At 39.0% G+C, this 13,701-nt stretch overlaps 1 protein-coding gene across 1 annotated transcript; it reads right to left on the bottom strand.

Annotated features, from left to right (window-relative positions):
• Positions 1–7,907: 7,907 nt before the first annotated feature.
• LOC113768891 lies at positions 7,908–8,469 on the bottom strand. The gene is made up of 2 exons (XM_027313399.1): positions 8,035–8,469; positions 7,908–7,961 (listed from the first exon to the last, which is right to left on the bottom strand). Exons 1-2 carry the CDS (start codon positions 8,467–8,469, stop codon positions 7,908–7,910), a joined length of 489 nt encoding a protein of 162 aa, XP_027169200.1.
• Positions 8,470–13,701: the final 5,232 nt, after the last annotated feature.

Below are 13,701 nucleotides of genomic sequence, written 5' to 3'. Positions count from 1 at the left end.
AGCAGGGGGGAATGAACACAAAACCATCAAAATGAGGGGAAAACTTGCAGGAAGGGAGCTACTGATACTTATTGACAGTGGCAGTACCCACTGCTTCATGGATGAAAGTTTGGCACAGGATCTGAAGATGCAGACTGCAGGTACAACCTTGACTGTTAAAGTGGCTAATGGAGAGAGGCTGGAATCCAGGCAACTCCTACAGGAGGTAGGTTGGGAGATGCAGGGACACAACTTCCATCACAAATTCAACACACTCAAACTAGGCAGTTGTGACTTGATTCTTGGAGTGGACTGGTTGGCCAAGCACAGCCCCATCGAATTTGACTTCCAGCAGCTAACTATGAAGTTTTTGAAAGAAAAAAAACCAGTAATACTAAAAGGGGAGGCAGAGAAGCTGAAGTTGAAAGCCATTAAGGGAAGCAGGCTTGCCAAATGGAAAAGGAAACAGAACTATGGAATCACTGCTCAAATCTACCTGATAGAAGAAGGAGGAGGAGACCAGGGACAGATTCCAACAGAAATGAGAGAGCTACTGGTGCAGTTTGAGTCCATTTTTGATGAGCCACAGGGCATGCCACCAGTCAGAAGCCATGATCATGCCATTCCACTAAAGGAAGGAGCAGCACCTTTCAAGAACAGGCCATACAGATGTCCTTATGTGCAGAAGGCTGAGATAGAGAAGCTGGTCAAAGAAATGTTACAGATGGGAATTATTCAAACTAGCAACAGCTCTTTTGCATCCCCAGTCCTATTGGTGAAAAAGAAGGATGGTAGCTGGAGATTTTGTGTTGATTACAGGCAGCTCAATGAGCTGACAATTAAAGATAAATTTCCTATGCCATTGATAGATGAACTGCTTGATGAATTGCAGGGCTCTAAATTTTTCACCAAAGTAGACTTGAGATCTGGATACCATCAGATCAGGGTGAAGGTGGAGGATCGACACAAAACTGCATTCAGAACTCACCAGGGGCTGTATGAGTTCAAGGTCATGCCCTTTGGGCTGACCAATGCCCCAGCCACCTTCCAGAGCCTCATGAATCACATCTTCAGGGATCAGCTCAGGAAGTATGTCCTGGTATTCTTCGATGACATCCTAATCTACAGCCCAAGTTGGAATAGTCACATGAAGCATGTTGCCACAGCATTGAACATCCTGAAAGAGCATCAGCTTTATGCTAAAAGGAGCAAATGTTCCTTTGCTCAGACAGAAGTGGAATATTTGGGCCACATTATCTCTGACCAAGGGGTAATGGCTGACCCCAAGAAGGTAGAAGGGATGCTGGGGTGGCCAAGGCCAACTACAGTTAAGCAACTAAAAGGATTTCTGGGGTTGACAGGTTATTATAGAAAATTTGTGATGGGCTATGGCTCCATAGCTAAGCCACTCACTATGCTGCTACAAAAAGATGGATTTCGATGGAATGAAGAAGCAGAGGAGGCTTTCCAAAGGCTGAAGTTGGCAATGAGCAACACCCCTGTGCTGGCATTGCCTGACTTCACCAAACCATTCATAATTGAAACTGATGCATGCTATGGAGGTGTGGGAGCTGTGCTGATGCAGGACAGGAGACCTTTGGCATACCTAAGCCAGAGCTTGGGTCCAAGAAACTTAGGACTCTCCATCTATGAAAAAGAATTACTAGCCTTGGTAATGGCAGTGACTAAATGGAGGCATTATTTGGAGGGACATCATTTCATAATAAAAACTGATCATCAGAGCCTCAAGTACCTGCTGGAGCAAAGGATAACTACAACACTCCAACAAAAATGGCTGACCAAGCTTCTGGGACTGAGTTATGAGATTCATTACAAAAAGGGAAGAGAAAATGTGGTGGCAGATGCACTGTCCAGGAGAGCCAACTCTGAGGCAGGGGATTGCAATGCTCTGGTTTGTGTCATCCCAGAATGGATTAAGGAGGTAATTGGAAGCTATGAAGGAGATGGAGAAACACAGGACATCATCAGACAGCTGCTGCTGACTCCTGATAGCCAATCAGACTTCACCTACCAAGATGGTATACTCAGGAACAAAGGGAAGATAGTGGTAGGTTCAGAAGGAGAAGTCAGGAAAAAGATCATTTCTGCCATACATGACTCACAGCTGGGAGGACACTCTGGAATACAGGCAAGCTACCAAAGGGCCAAACAATTGTTCCATTGGAAAGGGATGCACAAGGCTATCAAGGATGCTGTACTACAGTGTGATGTGTGCAGAAAGTGCAAGGATGAACACAACGCCTATCCAGGACTATTACAACCTCTTCCTATACCTCAGTACTCATGGAGTCATGTAACTATGGACTTCATTGAAGGACTGCCAGTATCTGAAAAGAAGGACACAATTATGGTGGTGGTGGACAGATTCACTAAGACAGCACATTTCATCAGTCTCTCCCACCCTTTTGATGCTCCCACAGTGGCTAGACTCTTCATGGACCACATCTGCAAGATCCATGGTGTACCTCTGAGCATGCTCTCCGACAGGGATAAGGTATTTACTAGCCATTTCTGGACAGAACTTTTTACCATGTTGGGGACTGAGTTACAGTTGAGTACTGCTTATCATCCTCAAACAGATGGCCAATCTGAGAGGGTAAACCAAGTGTTGGAAATGTATCTTAGATGTATGACACACTTGGAACCAAAGAGGTGGAATGCTTGGCTCTCCCTTGCTGAATGGTGGTACAACACCACCTATCACACAGCCATTAAAATGAGCCCATTCGAGGCCCTGTATGGATTGGCCCCCCCACAGCTAGCTCTGGGATCATACAACCAATCCAGAGTAGCCACAGTAGAGGAACATCTAAAGGACAGACAGATAATGGATGGAGTACTCAAAAAGAACCTACAGGAAGCTCAGAATAGGATGAAGTTTTATGCTGATCAGAACAGGAGTGAGAGGACTTTTGAGGTAGGAGATTGGGTCTACTTGAGGCTACAACCATATAGGCAGATGTCAGTGGAGCTGCGAAGCAACACCAAGCTGTCTGCCAGGTACTTTGGCCCATACCAGGTTACTCAGAAGGTAGGAAAAGTTGCTTATAAGCTGCAATTGCCAGAGGGAACCAAGGTGCACCCTGTGTTTCATGTATCTTTGCTAAAAAGGAAACTAGGAGAGAAAGCAACTCCTGTGCTTCAACTGCCTAACATGGATGGTAAAGGACATCTGAGGGTACAACCAACAGCTATACTGGATCGCAGAATCACCAAGAAAGGAAATGCAGCAGCTGTACAGTGGCTCATCCACTGGTGGGGAACCACACCAGCTGAGGCTACATGGGAAGATTCAGAAAAAATTGAGAATGAATTCCCTGACTTCCAATCTTGAGGACAAGATTGTTTGAAGGGGAAGCAATTGTCATGAAACAGAAGAATTAAGCTGAAAACGTGGAATTAGCAAAGGAAGCAAAAAGAAGGCGTGAGTTCATAATCACGCCTTCTCTGGGAGAATGCTCAAGAAACGTGAGCTCAAGTGGGCAAGTGGATCTGCAATGGTTCTGCAACCAATTCTGTTAGCAGGATCACGAGGACAAGCTGGACCAAGTGGTTGAAGAATTAGTTAGTAGTTGGCTATAAAATGGCCAGGAACAGAGAGGAGAAGGATAGAAATTTGTTAGCTCAATTTTGGGAATTGTTCCCTTAAGCATTCTTCTTCTTGTTCTTCCTTCATTCTTGTCATTTTTCTTTCCTTTTACCGCCAATTCTGTATCATCTCAATTCAATCAATATTAATACTACTTCGATTGATTGCTGATCTATTCCTGATTGTTTTCTGCTGATAAGCATAAGTTTGTGCAAATAGATAATCCATTTCATTATTAGCAATTCTATTGCCTAGTTACTGTTCGATACCATCACACACTGCTTAAGAAATAGAAGTCGTCTATTTATATGTTGTGGTAGTGTGAATCTGTCCCTGTTTATATGTTGTTTTCTTTCCTTATAATTTTCTGGTAAAGACTCTGGAAAAATTGTAAGTCAAGAGAAGATGCATTCAAGTCAATCCAATATGTCATTGTCAAAACCCGTAGAAACAGGACATGAATAATTTCCTGTTTGTATTTTTCCAGGTCCTGATGTATGACCTTGTAGAAACAGTTACTGCTCGTCCAAGCTGTATTAAGAATGTGACCAGGTCGAATATACACAACAGAGATGCACAGTGAAGTAGGTAGTTGAGGATATTCGAGACATGAATGCATAAGCATAATATATAGCTTCTCAATGAGGTCAGAGCTTCTTGGAATTATGTTAATTTCCACTGGAGAAATTCTGATTTTTTTCAAACAAATAAGAGAATATCAGTACTGTTGACTTTCTAGATTTTTCATTCTCAACCTCATCTACGTAGAAAGACACATGTTGCAAAGTCTATTTTATTTGGTAAGCTCATTTTTCTCATTGATAAGCAAATGGAGGACACAAGGTTTGGGGCAGAACCCTCAAACAAGAACAGCAATATGTATGGAAAAGGAACCTAAAAGTATACCACTATACAAATGAGCCTAACTAACGTCAAAATTGGCAGTAAGAACGTTGCAGTAGCTATCTCTAGGATCTCGAAACAAAGTTTGCCATCAGATAATTGAGTAGGAACCCCTAAATCACTGCAGAGATTGGTATTCACTGAACTTTTCTCCAGTTTTCTCCAACCTGAACTAATACCCTTCAAATCCCTCAGGATAGTTTGAATGACAGATTCGGGAGGATAAAGCACATGCTGAAAAACCTGTTTATTTCTGCTATGCCAAACATGGTACGCGACAGCTGCAAAAGCTACTCTTCAAACATAGCAAGCAAAAGAGTCTTTGGAGCAACGTTGAACCATCAATTGCATGTTCCCAGTCCAATAGCTTTCCTGAAAACTAAACAAGTACTTTGCACTTCCTCCCCTATATAAGCAGAGAAAGGATAAAGGGAAAAAAAATGACTTGGAGATTCAGAAGCTGCAGAACAAAAACCAGTTAATGGATCTACATTCACACCCGATGAGCAAAGTCTATCTTTTGTGCTGAGTCTTTGTCTACAGGCAAGCCATAGTATAAATGTTGCAAAGTTACTCTCATGTATTTCTTGTTTCATCTTTTGATGTTGTCACAACTAATCAAAGAAGAGGAAGTTCGTTTGGATCCAAACTTCATTAGCCCGGTAAAACCCCGCCTTAGTACTCCTTAAGGCTGAACTTTCAGGCAACAATGACAAACCTGAAGACCTCAAGTGAGACTGAAGTGCAGGCTAGGCCAAGGCTTAAATCTAAAGGAGATTAAATTTAACAGAATAGTTTGCTAGAAAGTGATTATCCCACTAATTCATTCTCTTGAATCTTGATGCCACCTCACCTGCATTGCTCTGAACAATTTGAGACACTAGTGCCTTAATCAGACCTGTGACCTTATATCTTGGATTCAAGAATTTTGGCCTTATAGTCTATAGATGCTTGGTGATGAAATGCTGGTGAATGGTAGTTATAAGTACACATTTTGTCCTAAAGATTCAACATTAGCTTTAATCTTTTAACATTAAAAGGAAACACGAGCTTAAGTATTATCACTCAGCCTCACACTTGCTCAAGAAGCCCACAACTTTACTAGTGTTACAATTGCGTATCCATTGGGCCTTAGTGCTACAACCTGCCAAGAAAACATTCTTGGAAAGCATAAAAATTAACAATTCACAAAAGCATGTATTTAGTGATGGAATTAATATCAACACCAGATAAAATTCTGCTTGTTCTTCAGTTTATACAACGGAATTGATGGAGCCCATGGGCCATGGGCAATTACTTTTGTCCTCAACTCCTAATAGCGCTGGTGCGAAATGCCAATTATGGCTGGATTAAAACTGTGATGATTCCCTTCAACGTATATAGGGAAACATGCACGAGGGAGTGTGGACACAGGAAAGAGACGGGATAGTTTTGTATGATTTAGTCGAGTCATTCTCTCTGTCCACCTCCCCCTCAAGAATGATTGTCAAGGTTAGGAAAAGAACAAAGATTAGTGATCACATGACTCTTTCTTGACTTTGTCCAGGAATGTTGCATGTCCCAGACCAAAATATGTCCCACGAGAGCTGCACTGCAGACAATTTGGTTAATAGTTCCATTTTCTTCTTCTGCAGTTTTGCAGATGGATCACAGGATTATAAGTTTTACAACAAATTATTATTCAACAATCAAAATCAGTGACCACCTTTCATCTGCTGCCTTTTAGCTGAAATTCCCAAGGAATTGTTTCCATTAATCAGCTAAGTTGAATTCGTAGTTTATACAACCGGCATAATTTATTGGTATCACAAGATTAATTTCAGGAATTAGTCTTTATATGCTACAAGGGCTGAAAACTCTGTGAAGTGATAGTACGAGTACTAACTAGTTAGACTCTATGCTACAGAAATCTCTTCGTAGCTTAATTAAGTGAGGCCATTTTTCTCAGAGAGTGCTTGCCACCCTGTAGACAGGCTGTACATAAATGTTGTAATTTAAATCTTCATTTTATGGTGTTAATTTTGGTCCAACCCCTCAAGTCACCTATGTTGATGTGCCTTTCAGGCTATAACACCTTGTTTGTAATAAAAAAATAATAATAAGTGTCTAAGATAGTCACATCTCCGGGATACATGTTGCTGTGTACAAGCTAGCAAATATGAGTGGCTTGTTCCATCTTTTCTGCCTACTCATCAATGGTAGAGGGACGGTGTAGGTTGGTTTCTGGTTCTCTTTCTTCCTTAATATCGCATGTTTTATTAGTCCCTTTGTTGATTGTCCATTCATTTCTTGATGCTAGCTAATCAAGTTACCAGCGATGTTGGCAATATGGCATAGGAAAATGCTGAAAGTCCTGCAAATTTTAAGTGCACAACTTTGTCAATGGCTTCTGAGCCTACTTAAGTGAATGACTGTTGAGAAAGCGTAGCTCAGTCAATTATTTGCATTTTCCATAGAGCAAATTTTGCCTGATCAATATATCTATAGTTGTTCACGGCTGGTTGATGCTCATAAACTTGTCTTAAATCAGCTAAAATATCCCTCTTGAAATATAAGAAGATGAAATGAGAGAACTAATGCTGCAAGAATTTCTAACTGGGAATTGATGCGGGAATAAGGGATTGATCTGAGATGTTTGCGGAGTTAGGAATTGTATTGCTTTCTTTCCTTGATCTTAGATCTCTCCTTTAGAGGTTGACCACCTTTGTTATCTTGCTGATCAACGGAAGGATTATCATTTGCTGACAAGAAAAGAAACGTTCAAGAATTTCGAGTTAACCTTTAATTAGCTGATGTCTTTTGGCTTAAAATTTATTTAGAGGATGTCTTCCAAACATTCTTTCTCTAGATTTGTTGGAGAGCAAATCATAGAATTGCATATCTTCCTTTTCTCTCATCGATCTGGTCATTCTGTCCAAGCAAAAGAAACACCCTCAAGCACACAGACATATGATTACACAAAATTTGATGTTGTGGAGGCTACACCTGTAGATGCTTTTCAGTTTATGCCTGTTCAAAGTTCAAACTTACATGGATGGAATTTATCAACAACCTGTTGTTTTTTTAACTTAAAATAACTTTTTACAGCTGATGTTGACTAATCGTTTCTAATGTCTGCATTAATCATATACAACCATGAGAACCATAGACAAAATAAATCATACGATTAAGAAATCTTATTTGAGATGCTCTAAGCATACAAACAATAATATTCTGAGATTTTCCAATCAGATTCTCATTTCCCCCGCCTGCTCAAGTACATGCAAATAGCTTATGCTTGTGTCTTGTTCTCAAGCATAATAATGGAATACTTTACTTAAAATCATGCACTTGTGCATGTGCTAAAAATTAATATATTTATCGCATGGCCAAAGTACAAAAATTGCTAACATATCTAATTGGAAACATTTTAAGCTCATGCCAGGATTCTAATTTCTACAGGCTTCAAAATAACTTCTGCTATTGATGGCTGACACAGCAAGAAGGATATGGAGATTTCAGTTCATTTAGTTTCTTTTCCCACATCCTAGATTTTTCCTCACCTTACTACCTTGTGTAAAATACTTGACTCCCTTTGCAGCAACTTCAGCCTCATCCTTCTCTTTATTCTTCTTCTCATGCCTATTCTTCTTGACTCCCGCCTTCTTGCTTTTGTGGCTGGAGCAATGTTTTCCATCAACATTGGCGTCATGCCCCTTGTAGTATTCAGTTATTCCGCGACCAGCCGTCCACGGTTGCTCTCGATGACTGGGACCAGAAGAAGCATCAGAGGCCATAGAATCATCACTATTTGCATCATGATGATTAGCTTTATGATTTTCTTCAGCTAAACCATCAAATTCTCCATGAGCATCATAGCCACTTGGATCAATATCATCATCCTCCTCACCTTGCACAGGTGAGCCAATGTACATAGTCCACCCGGATTCACTGCTGTGGCATTCTTCTGCACCTCCAAAAACTAGGGAAGAATCCATTTTGAGGGCTAAAAGAAAGGTTGGAAGAACAACCAAGAAACAGTAGTGTTTTAGAGATACAAGGTGGTGATCAGCGTAAGAACTAAACTAAAACACCTGTGAAAACCACATGTGCTTTCTCCTGTCTGACCAATACAGCTCTATCATGAACAACAGACATGCCTCTCTTATACTTTTGAAAGCAACACAACCGACTATTTATTTTATTCTCTTTTATTAGCTGGATTAAATTTCACCACCTGGATATCTAAATAGCCAATTAATTATTTTTCCTGACTTTACATCACCAGTACAGCTAGAAGCTGCCAAAAGAAAGAGAGATGTGTCATACAAAAAGCATAAAAACACCGCTCAAGCCAAGTCTCCTTGAATTTGAAAGGACATGTTTTTGATTTTTCCTCTAACCAAGAGAAGAGAACATGCAACTTTTACTACTCTGGTCATGCCATCAATGAAAAGCTAGTCTTAAATGCAAATACACAGATGCCTATAGCCCTACGTGCAACTGAGAGAATATGTGAGTTGTGCCCTTGGTTTTAATGTGGGTTAGAGAGAAACAACTTCTTCTTTCTTTATCGCCTTCCTCATTAATTTTACTGGGTACATCACTTCTGTGTCATGTCAAATAAAACATAACGCCATGAAATAAATAAGGATGCAGCTTTTCTACTTTGAGAGGGAGTAATACGTAAGAAAGAACCAAACTGCAGTTATACCTAGATCAGGATATACCCAGAGGATTCTTAATTCTCAACTTTCTTTGCTTTAGCCTTTAGGGGGTCTGCTCATAAACCACATACTACATGTTTCTTGCGCTTTTAAAATAAAGGGAGAATGCAAGGCTTTGGACGGTGTAAATGTACGAGTCTCGTTCGGTTGTTAGGTAATTCGTGTATCCAGAATAGTTGCCCATTATGTGGTCAGGCTACTTTAGCATTCAAAGTAAAACATATACTGCTTCATTTATTGCATTCATCCTTTCCGAAATTCCTGTCATTTTCCCGAGTATCATGCCTTGTTGCTCACATGCTAGGCACTTTTTAGGGATCTTTAATGCCTGGGGAGTATTTGTGTAGATTTAATCCTACTGTGCTAGAAAATTTCCCACAATTTTAAAGGAAGTACATATTGATGCAAGCGGTTCAAGTTACCATTCTCAAGATAAAGCCTGCAATACCAAAAATTTCATTTCAAGACTTTGATTCAAAATGTCGAATTCATCCTTCTGGAGATAAAGTCCAATAATCTTCTTTGTCTAAAGCAGTAAGTTGAAGTATTAGAACAGTGTCAGAAATCAAATCGTTTTTTATAGTAATAAGTATGCTTGAAATTGGTGCACCAAGAAACTTGATCGAAATAACATTGTACAGGTGATGATCTCAAAGCTGCAGGCATTGACATGAAGTGGCAACAGTCATTTGTATTTTATGCATGTTAAAAATTGGAGAGCTTTCATTTTCTTGGGACATCTCATCTCATGGGTCCGGATATAGCTTCAAGTGAAGGAACAAAAGAGACTTAAGAAAGAACCCCAAATGGCATGGGACATACACTGTTCCCAACCCCTTTTTAGTTGTTCCCCACGTCCATTTGTTCTGTTGTGGCTTATTGATCAATTGCAATACCGGACAAGTAAGGCCACTGTGTTACTCTTGTTGGTTGTCCTTTTGGTGGATCGTATCTTGACTTGCACTTGTCTTGGGCTCCATGTGAACAAGCAAATGTTTCTTAATCAAAAAGAACAAAAATCATCAGAAAGCTGGAAAGATCTAGTAATTGACGATTTTCACATTTAGGATTGCTGATCTGAATTAAGAATGTGGTGCACATTGCATAGTTCCTAAAAGGAATAATATGATAATAGTAAAATTTAGTCAAATTGGGATATGATTGAATTCTCTTTGTCTCAGTAGGAGTTGTTGCTTTCTCTTTCCATATTTGTTCAAATCAATTAGTTTCCTATGTTGCCATGAATTTTCCTATTGTATGCTGCTGCCATGGCTGAAATTGTTTCGATCTGTCCTCACAAACCTGATGTCACACACACCTTTTTTTCCCCGTTAATTGTCTTGTCCCTTCTGTATATACCAAACCCGCACCCCCCCCCAAAAAAAAAAACTCTTCCTGTTTCAAGAAAGACTATTGCAGGTGCTTTCTGAAGGTTTTGTTATAGTTTAGGGCATTTGATGACAAAATGTTATTACTGAACCAGACGTTTTCTTCTTCTTCTTCTTCTTCTTTTTCTTCTTTCCAAATGAATTGAAAAGAAGATAAAAAAAGAAATAATGATGCATGGAAATTGTATTTTTTAAGCAAAAATATCCAATTCTCAATTACTTGACTTAATACTGCGTGATTTACATGAAATAATTGGATAATTAATAGTCATGCTCTCTTTTAATATTTCAATCATGGGATGTTGGGCCTAGTGGTAAGTGCCACTCGCTGTTGAGTACAGTTTTTTGTTGACCACGACAACCATTAGATATAACAGTAGTTCAGTGCCCGAATAGCAACAGGATTGGAGCCGAGCTACAGTATTGAGGAGAAAGATTGGTAAAGGAAATGTGTGAAAATGAACATGCAAAAGAAGAGGTTAAATTGAATTAGCAAACCACAATTGTTACTCCTGACGATGGCTCAATCAAATTCAATGAAACCAAGTAAAATTTCGCTGTCCTAAGAAAAGTCTTGTACCTGTCCCTCGGGGTCGGCTCGGCTGGTGTTGGGTTGCCTCATTAGGTTCCTGTACCATGTGATTGTGGTTCGATTTCTTCTACTGTCTTGTGTATCTTGGGAGGCGGGTGCACAGACGAAGGGAGATTAGTCCACAAGGGATACTCCCTGTGATGACAAAAAAAAGAAAGTCCTGTACCTCCTACTTCTTATATTTTTACACTTTTTCCTCCTACATCCAAGAGTCAAAATAATCTTATACTACAACACGAGCCAATATGAAGTGGCATCGGATATGTATCGAATTCGAATTCTTTATACATTATCAATGCAGAACAAGCCAATATGAAGTGGCATCAGGTATGTATCGAATTCGAATTCTTTATACATTATCAATTCAGAAAAGATTAATCAAGCTGCAACAATGGATAAGGTCTTGATTGATCTTCATAAGCAAAAAGAAAAAAAAAAAAAAACGACTCAGATGCTATAAACAAATCTTTAGAAACACAGTGTGAAATGATCGATGCCAGTTGTAAATCCTGACTTAGTAAAGTACCTGTACTATTTATCCACTTAGATTAGAAGACATATATAGAATGAAAAATGCAGATGGATTTTAAGACAAGCATGCTGGAAAGTGCAAACATCTTAGATATGACATGATAGATTTCTTGACATTCATGAATCACGATTGAAAATCCCGATGCTACTGTTTGAAAAGCCGTGGAAAATTTGGTCAGATTCTTTGTATTGCAATACAAACATGGTGAAAACGTTCCAAATTTACAGTCAAACATCCATCTTCAAAGCTAAAAAGCTATACATGATTTACAGGTGGTTAGCTGCAGAAGCAGCAGTACTAGAAGCCAGGGGCTTTGCTACGTACATGGGATTGGCATGTCCTGGCAAGACTACTAATACTGTGATCATCTCTGGATCTACAGCGCTCAAGTTTCTTGTTTCCTTTTCTTCTGCATCACTTTTGGATTCTGAGGAAGATGGAGTTTCATGAGAGCAGAACAGAATGACTAAAGCACAGGCAAGGAGCACCAAGAGGAAGGCAAAAAAGCAGTAGACATATGGAACTGGAGAATTCCATTGCCAAAAACTTGGCTTGGCCATAGAACCTAGTATCTGAATGGCTTGTTTAATTAGCTTGCCTGGATCAGTACTTTATACTATGGATTTTGTATCACTTAGAGAGCTTTATAGACGACTCTTGTAATTTATAGACTGCTGAGAAAATTGAATCACTTAGATGAGAAAAAGGACTGTAAATGGATAAGAAATGATTTGATTCTATTTGTTTAGTATCTGTGACTATGATTGAATGTTCGAATCTGAATTTGTCCTCCACAACCCACAAGTGCGATTCGATTGTCCATGATGCATTTGTGCCTATGTATGGATTCTTTAATAAAAGCAACCCCATTAGTGGCAATTAGTGCTAAGCATGAATATTAACGTAATCAAAATCGGTCCCTCTGCTTCACCTTCTTTCCTTTTACTATCAGGTAGGTGGCATCTAAACTAGGGAAACCGGGACATTACTGTGGGACGTAAGGAGTTTGCCATTGCCATAAACAATCATTGTCAGCTAAGAATCTCTTTTGTTTTTTTTTTTCTTTTTTAATTAGAAAAAGTAGAACTCAAATCTCCCTTTGATTGAATCAATTGGTGTTCCATTCAATATAATGCAGAATACTGATATTGTAACGATAAATTGAACTAATAAAAGTGGTTTGGCTAGCCAACAAAGTGTCCACCAGCACCATTGGAATTTCAAGTGTAAGTTTGGCTCAATAAACACCCGTTAAGAAGGATTTCAGGTATCAGTATTTAAAAAAGTATAATTAATTTTAAGAAAAATGTAAATGTAGGAATTGCAATAATTATGATTAATGAACCGACAAGTGTCCACTAACACCATTGGAAAAATCCTTATAAAGTGATGTTGTGAATTGTGGGGAATCGTTGAGATAAAATTTCTGGTGAATTCAAGTCCCATAGTTTTATAGAAACTTTGGGCTGGTGATGTAGTATTAGCTATTATGGTTTGCATAGAAAGCGCATGGATTCAACGCATCAGGGGGATAACTCGAAAAAGAGGCGACGGTCGTAAATTAAGGATCTTTTTTCTCACTTTCTGTAATATTTTCTATCTTAATATTTACTAAATTGTTGTACATCTTTCTTGAACAGCTCAGTTTAATTCTCTTTTCTTGTCCCTCTTCAAGTTCTAACAATTACTTACAAGGTAGATAAAAAAAAAAAGATAACAGACTAAATAATAATATATGTATTTTACCTATTAGTAGTGTTAGAATAAATTTTTAAAAAAAAGATAAAAAAAAAAGGATGTTTATGAAGACGATTTAAATAATGTTGAAACAAAAAATAGTGGACGAATTGTAGCCCCTTGACCACTCAAAATACATGCACAGTACAAATTTAATGCGACACAGGAACAGGACGAGGGCCAACCTCTAGTATGTCGCTTATGGATAAGCATTAGCTAAATTCCTTTTCCACAAAAAAAAAAAAAAAAAAAAA

The sequence above is a fragment of the Coffea eugenioides genome, chromosome 4 (genome assembly GCF_003713205.1).
Source record: "Coffea eugenioides isolate CCC68of chromosome 4, Ceug_1.0, whole genome shotgun sequence".
Taxonomy (NCBI): Eukaryota; Viridiplantae; Streptophyta; class Magnoliopsida; order Gentianales; family Rubiaceae; genus Coffea; species Coffea eugenioides.
The sequence above is the reverse complement of the archived record's forward strand: the minus strand, read 5'-3'. Positions and strand labels throughout refer to the sequence as shown.

Excerpts from the sequence above, each read along its gene's own strand:
- LOC113768891 (XM_027313399.1), bottom strand. The coding sequence starts at position 8,469 with ATGGATTCTTCCCTAGTTTTTGGAGGTGCAGAAGAATGCCACAGCAGT. Across the intron at positions 7,962-8,034 it reads ATTTTACACAAGGTAGTAAG|CCATCAATAGCAGAAGTTAT; the intron begins GTGAGGAAAAAT and ends TTGCTGTGTCAG.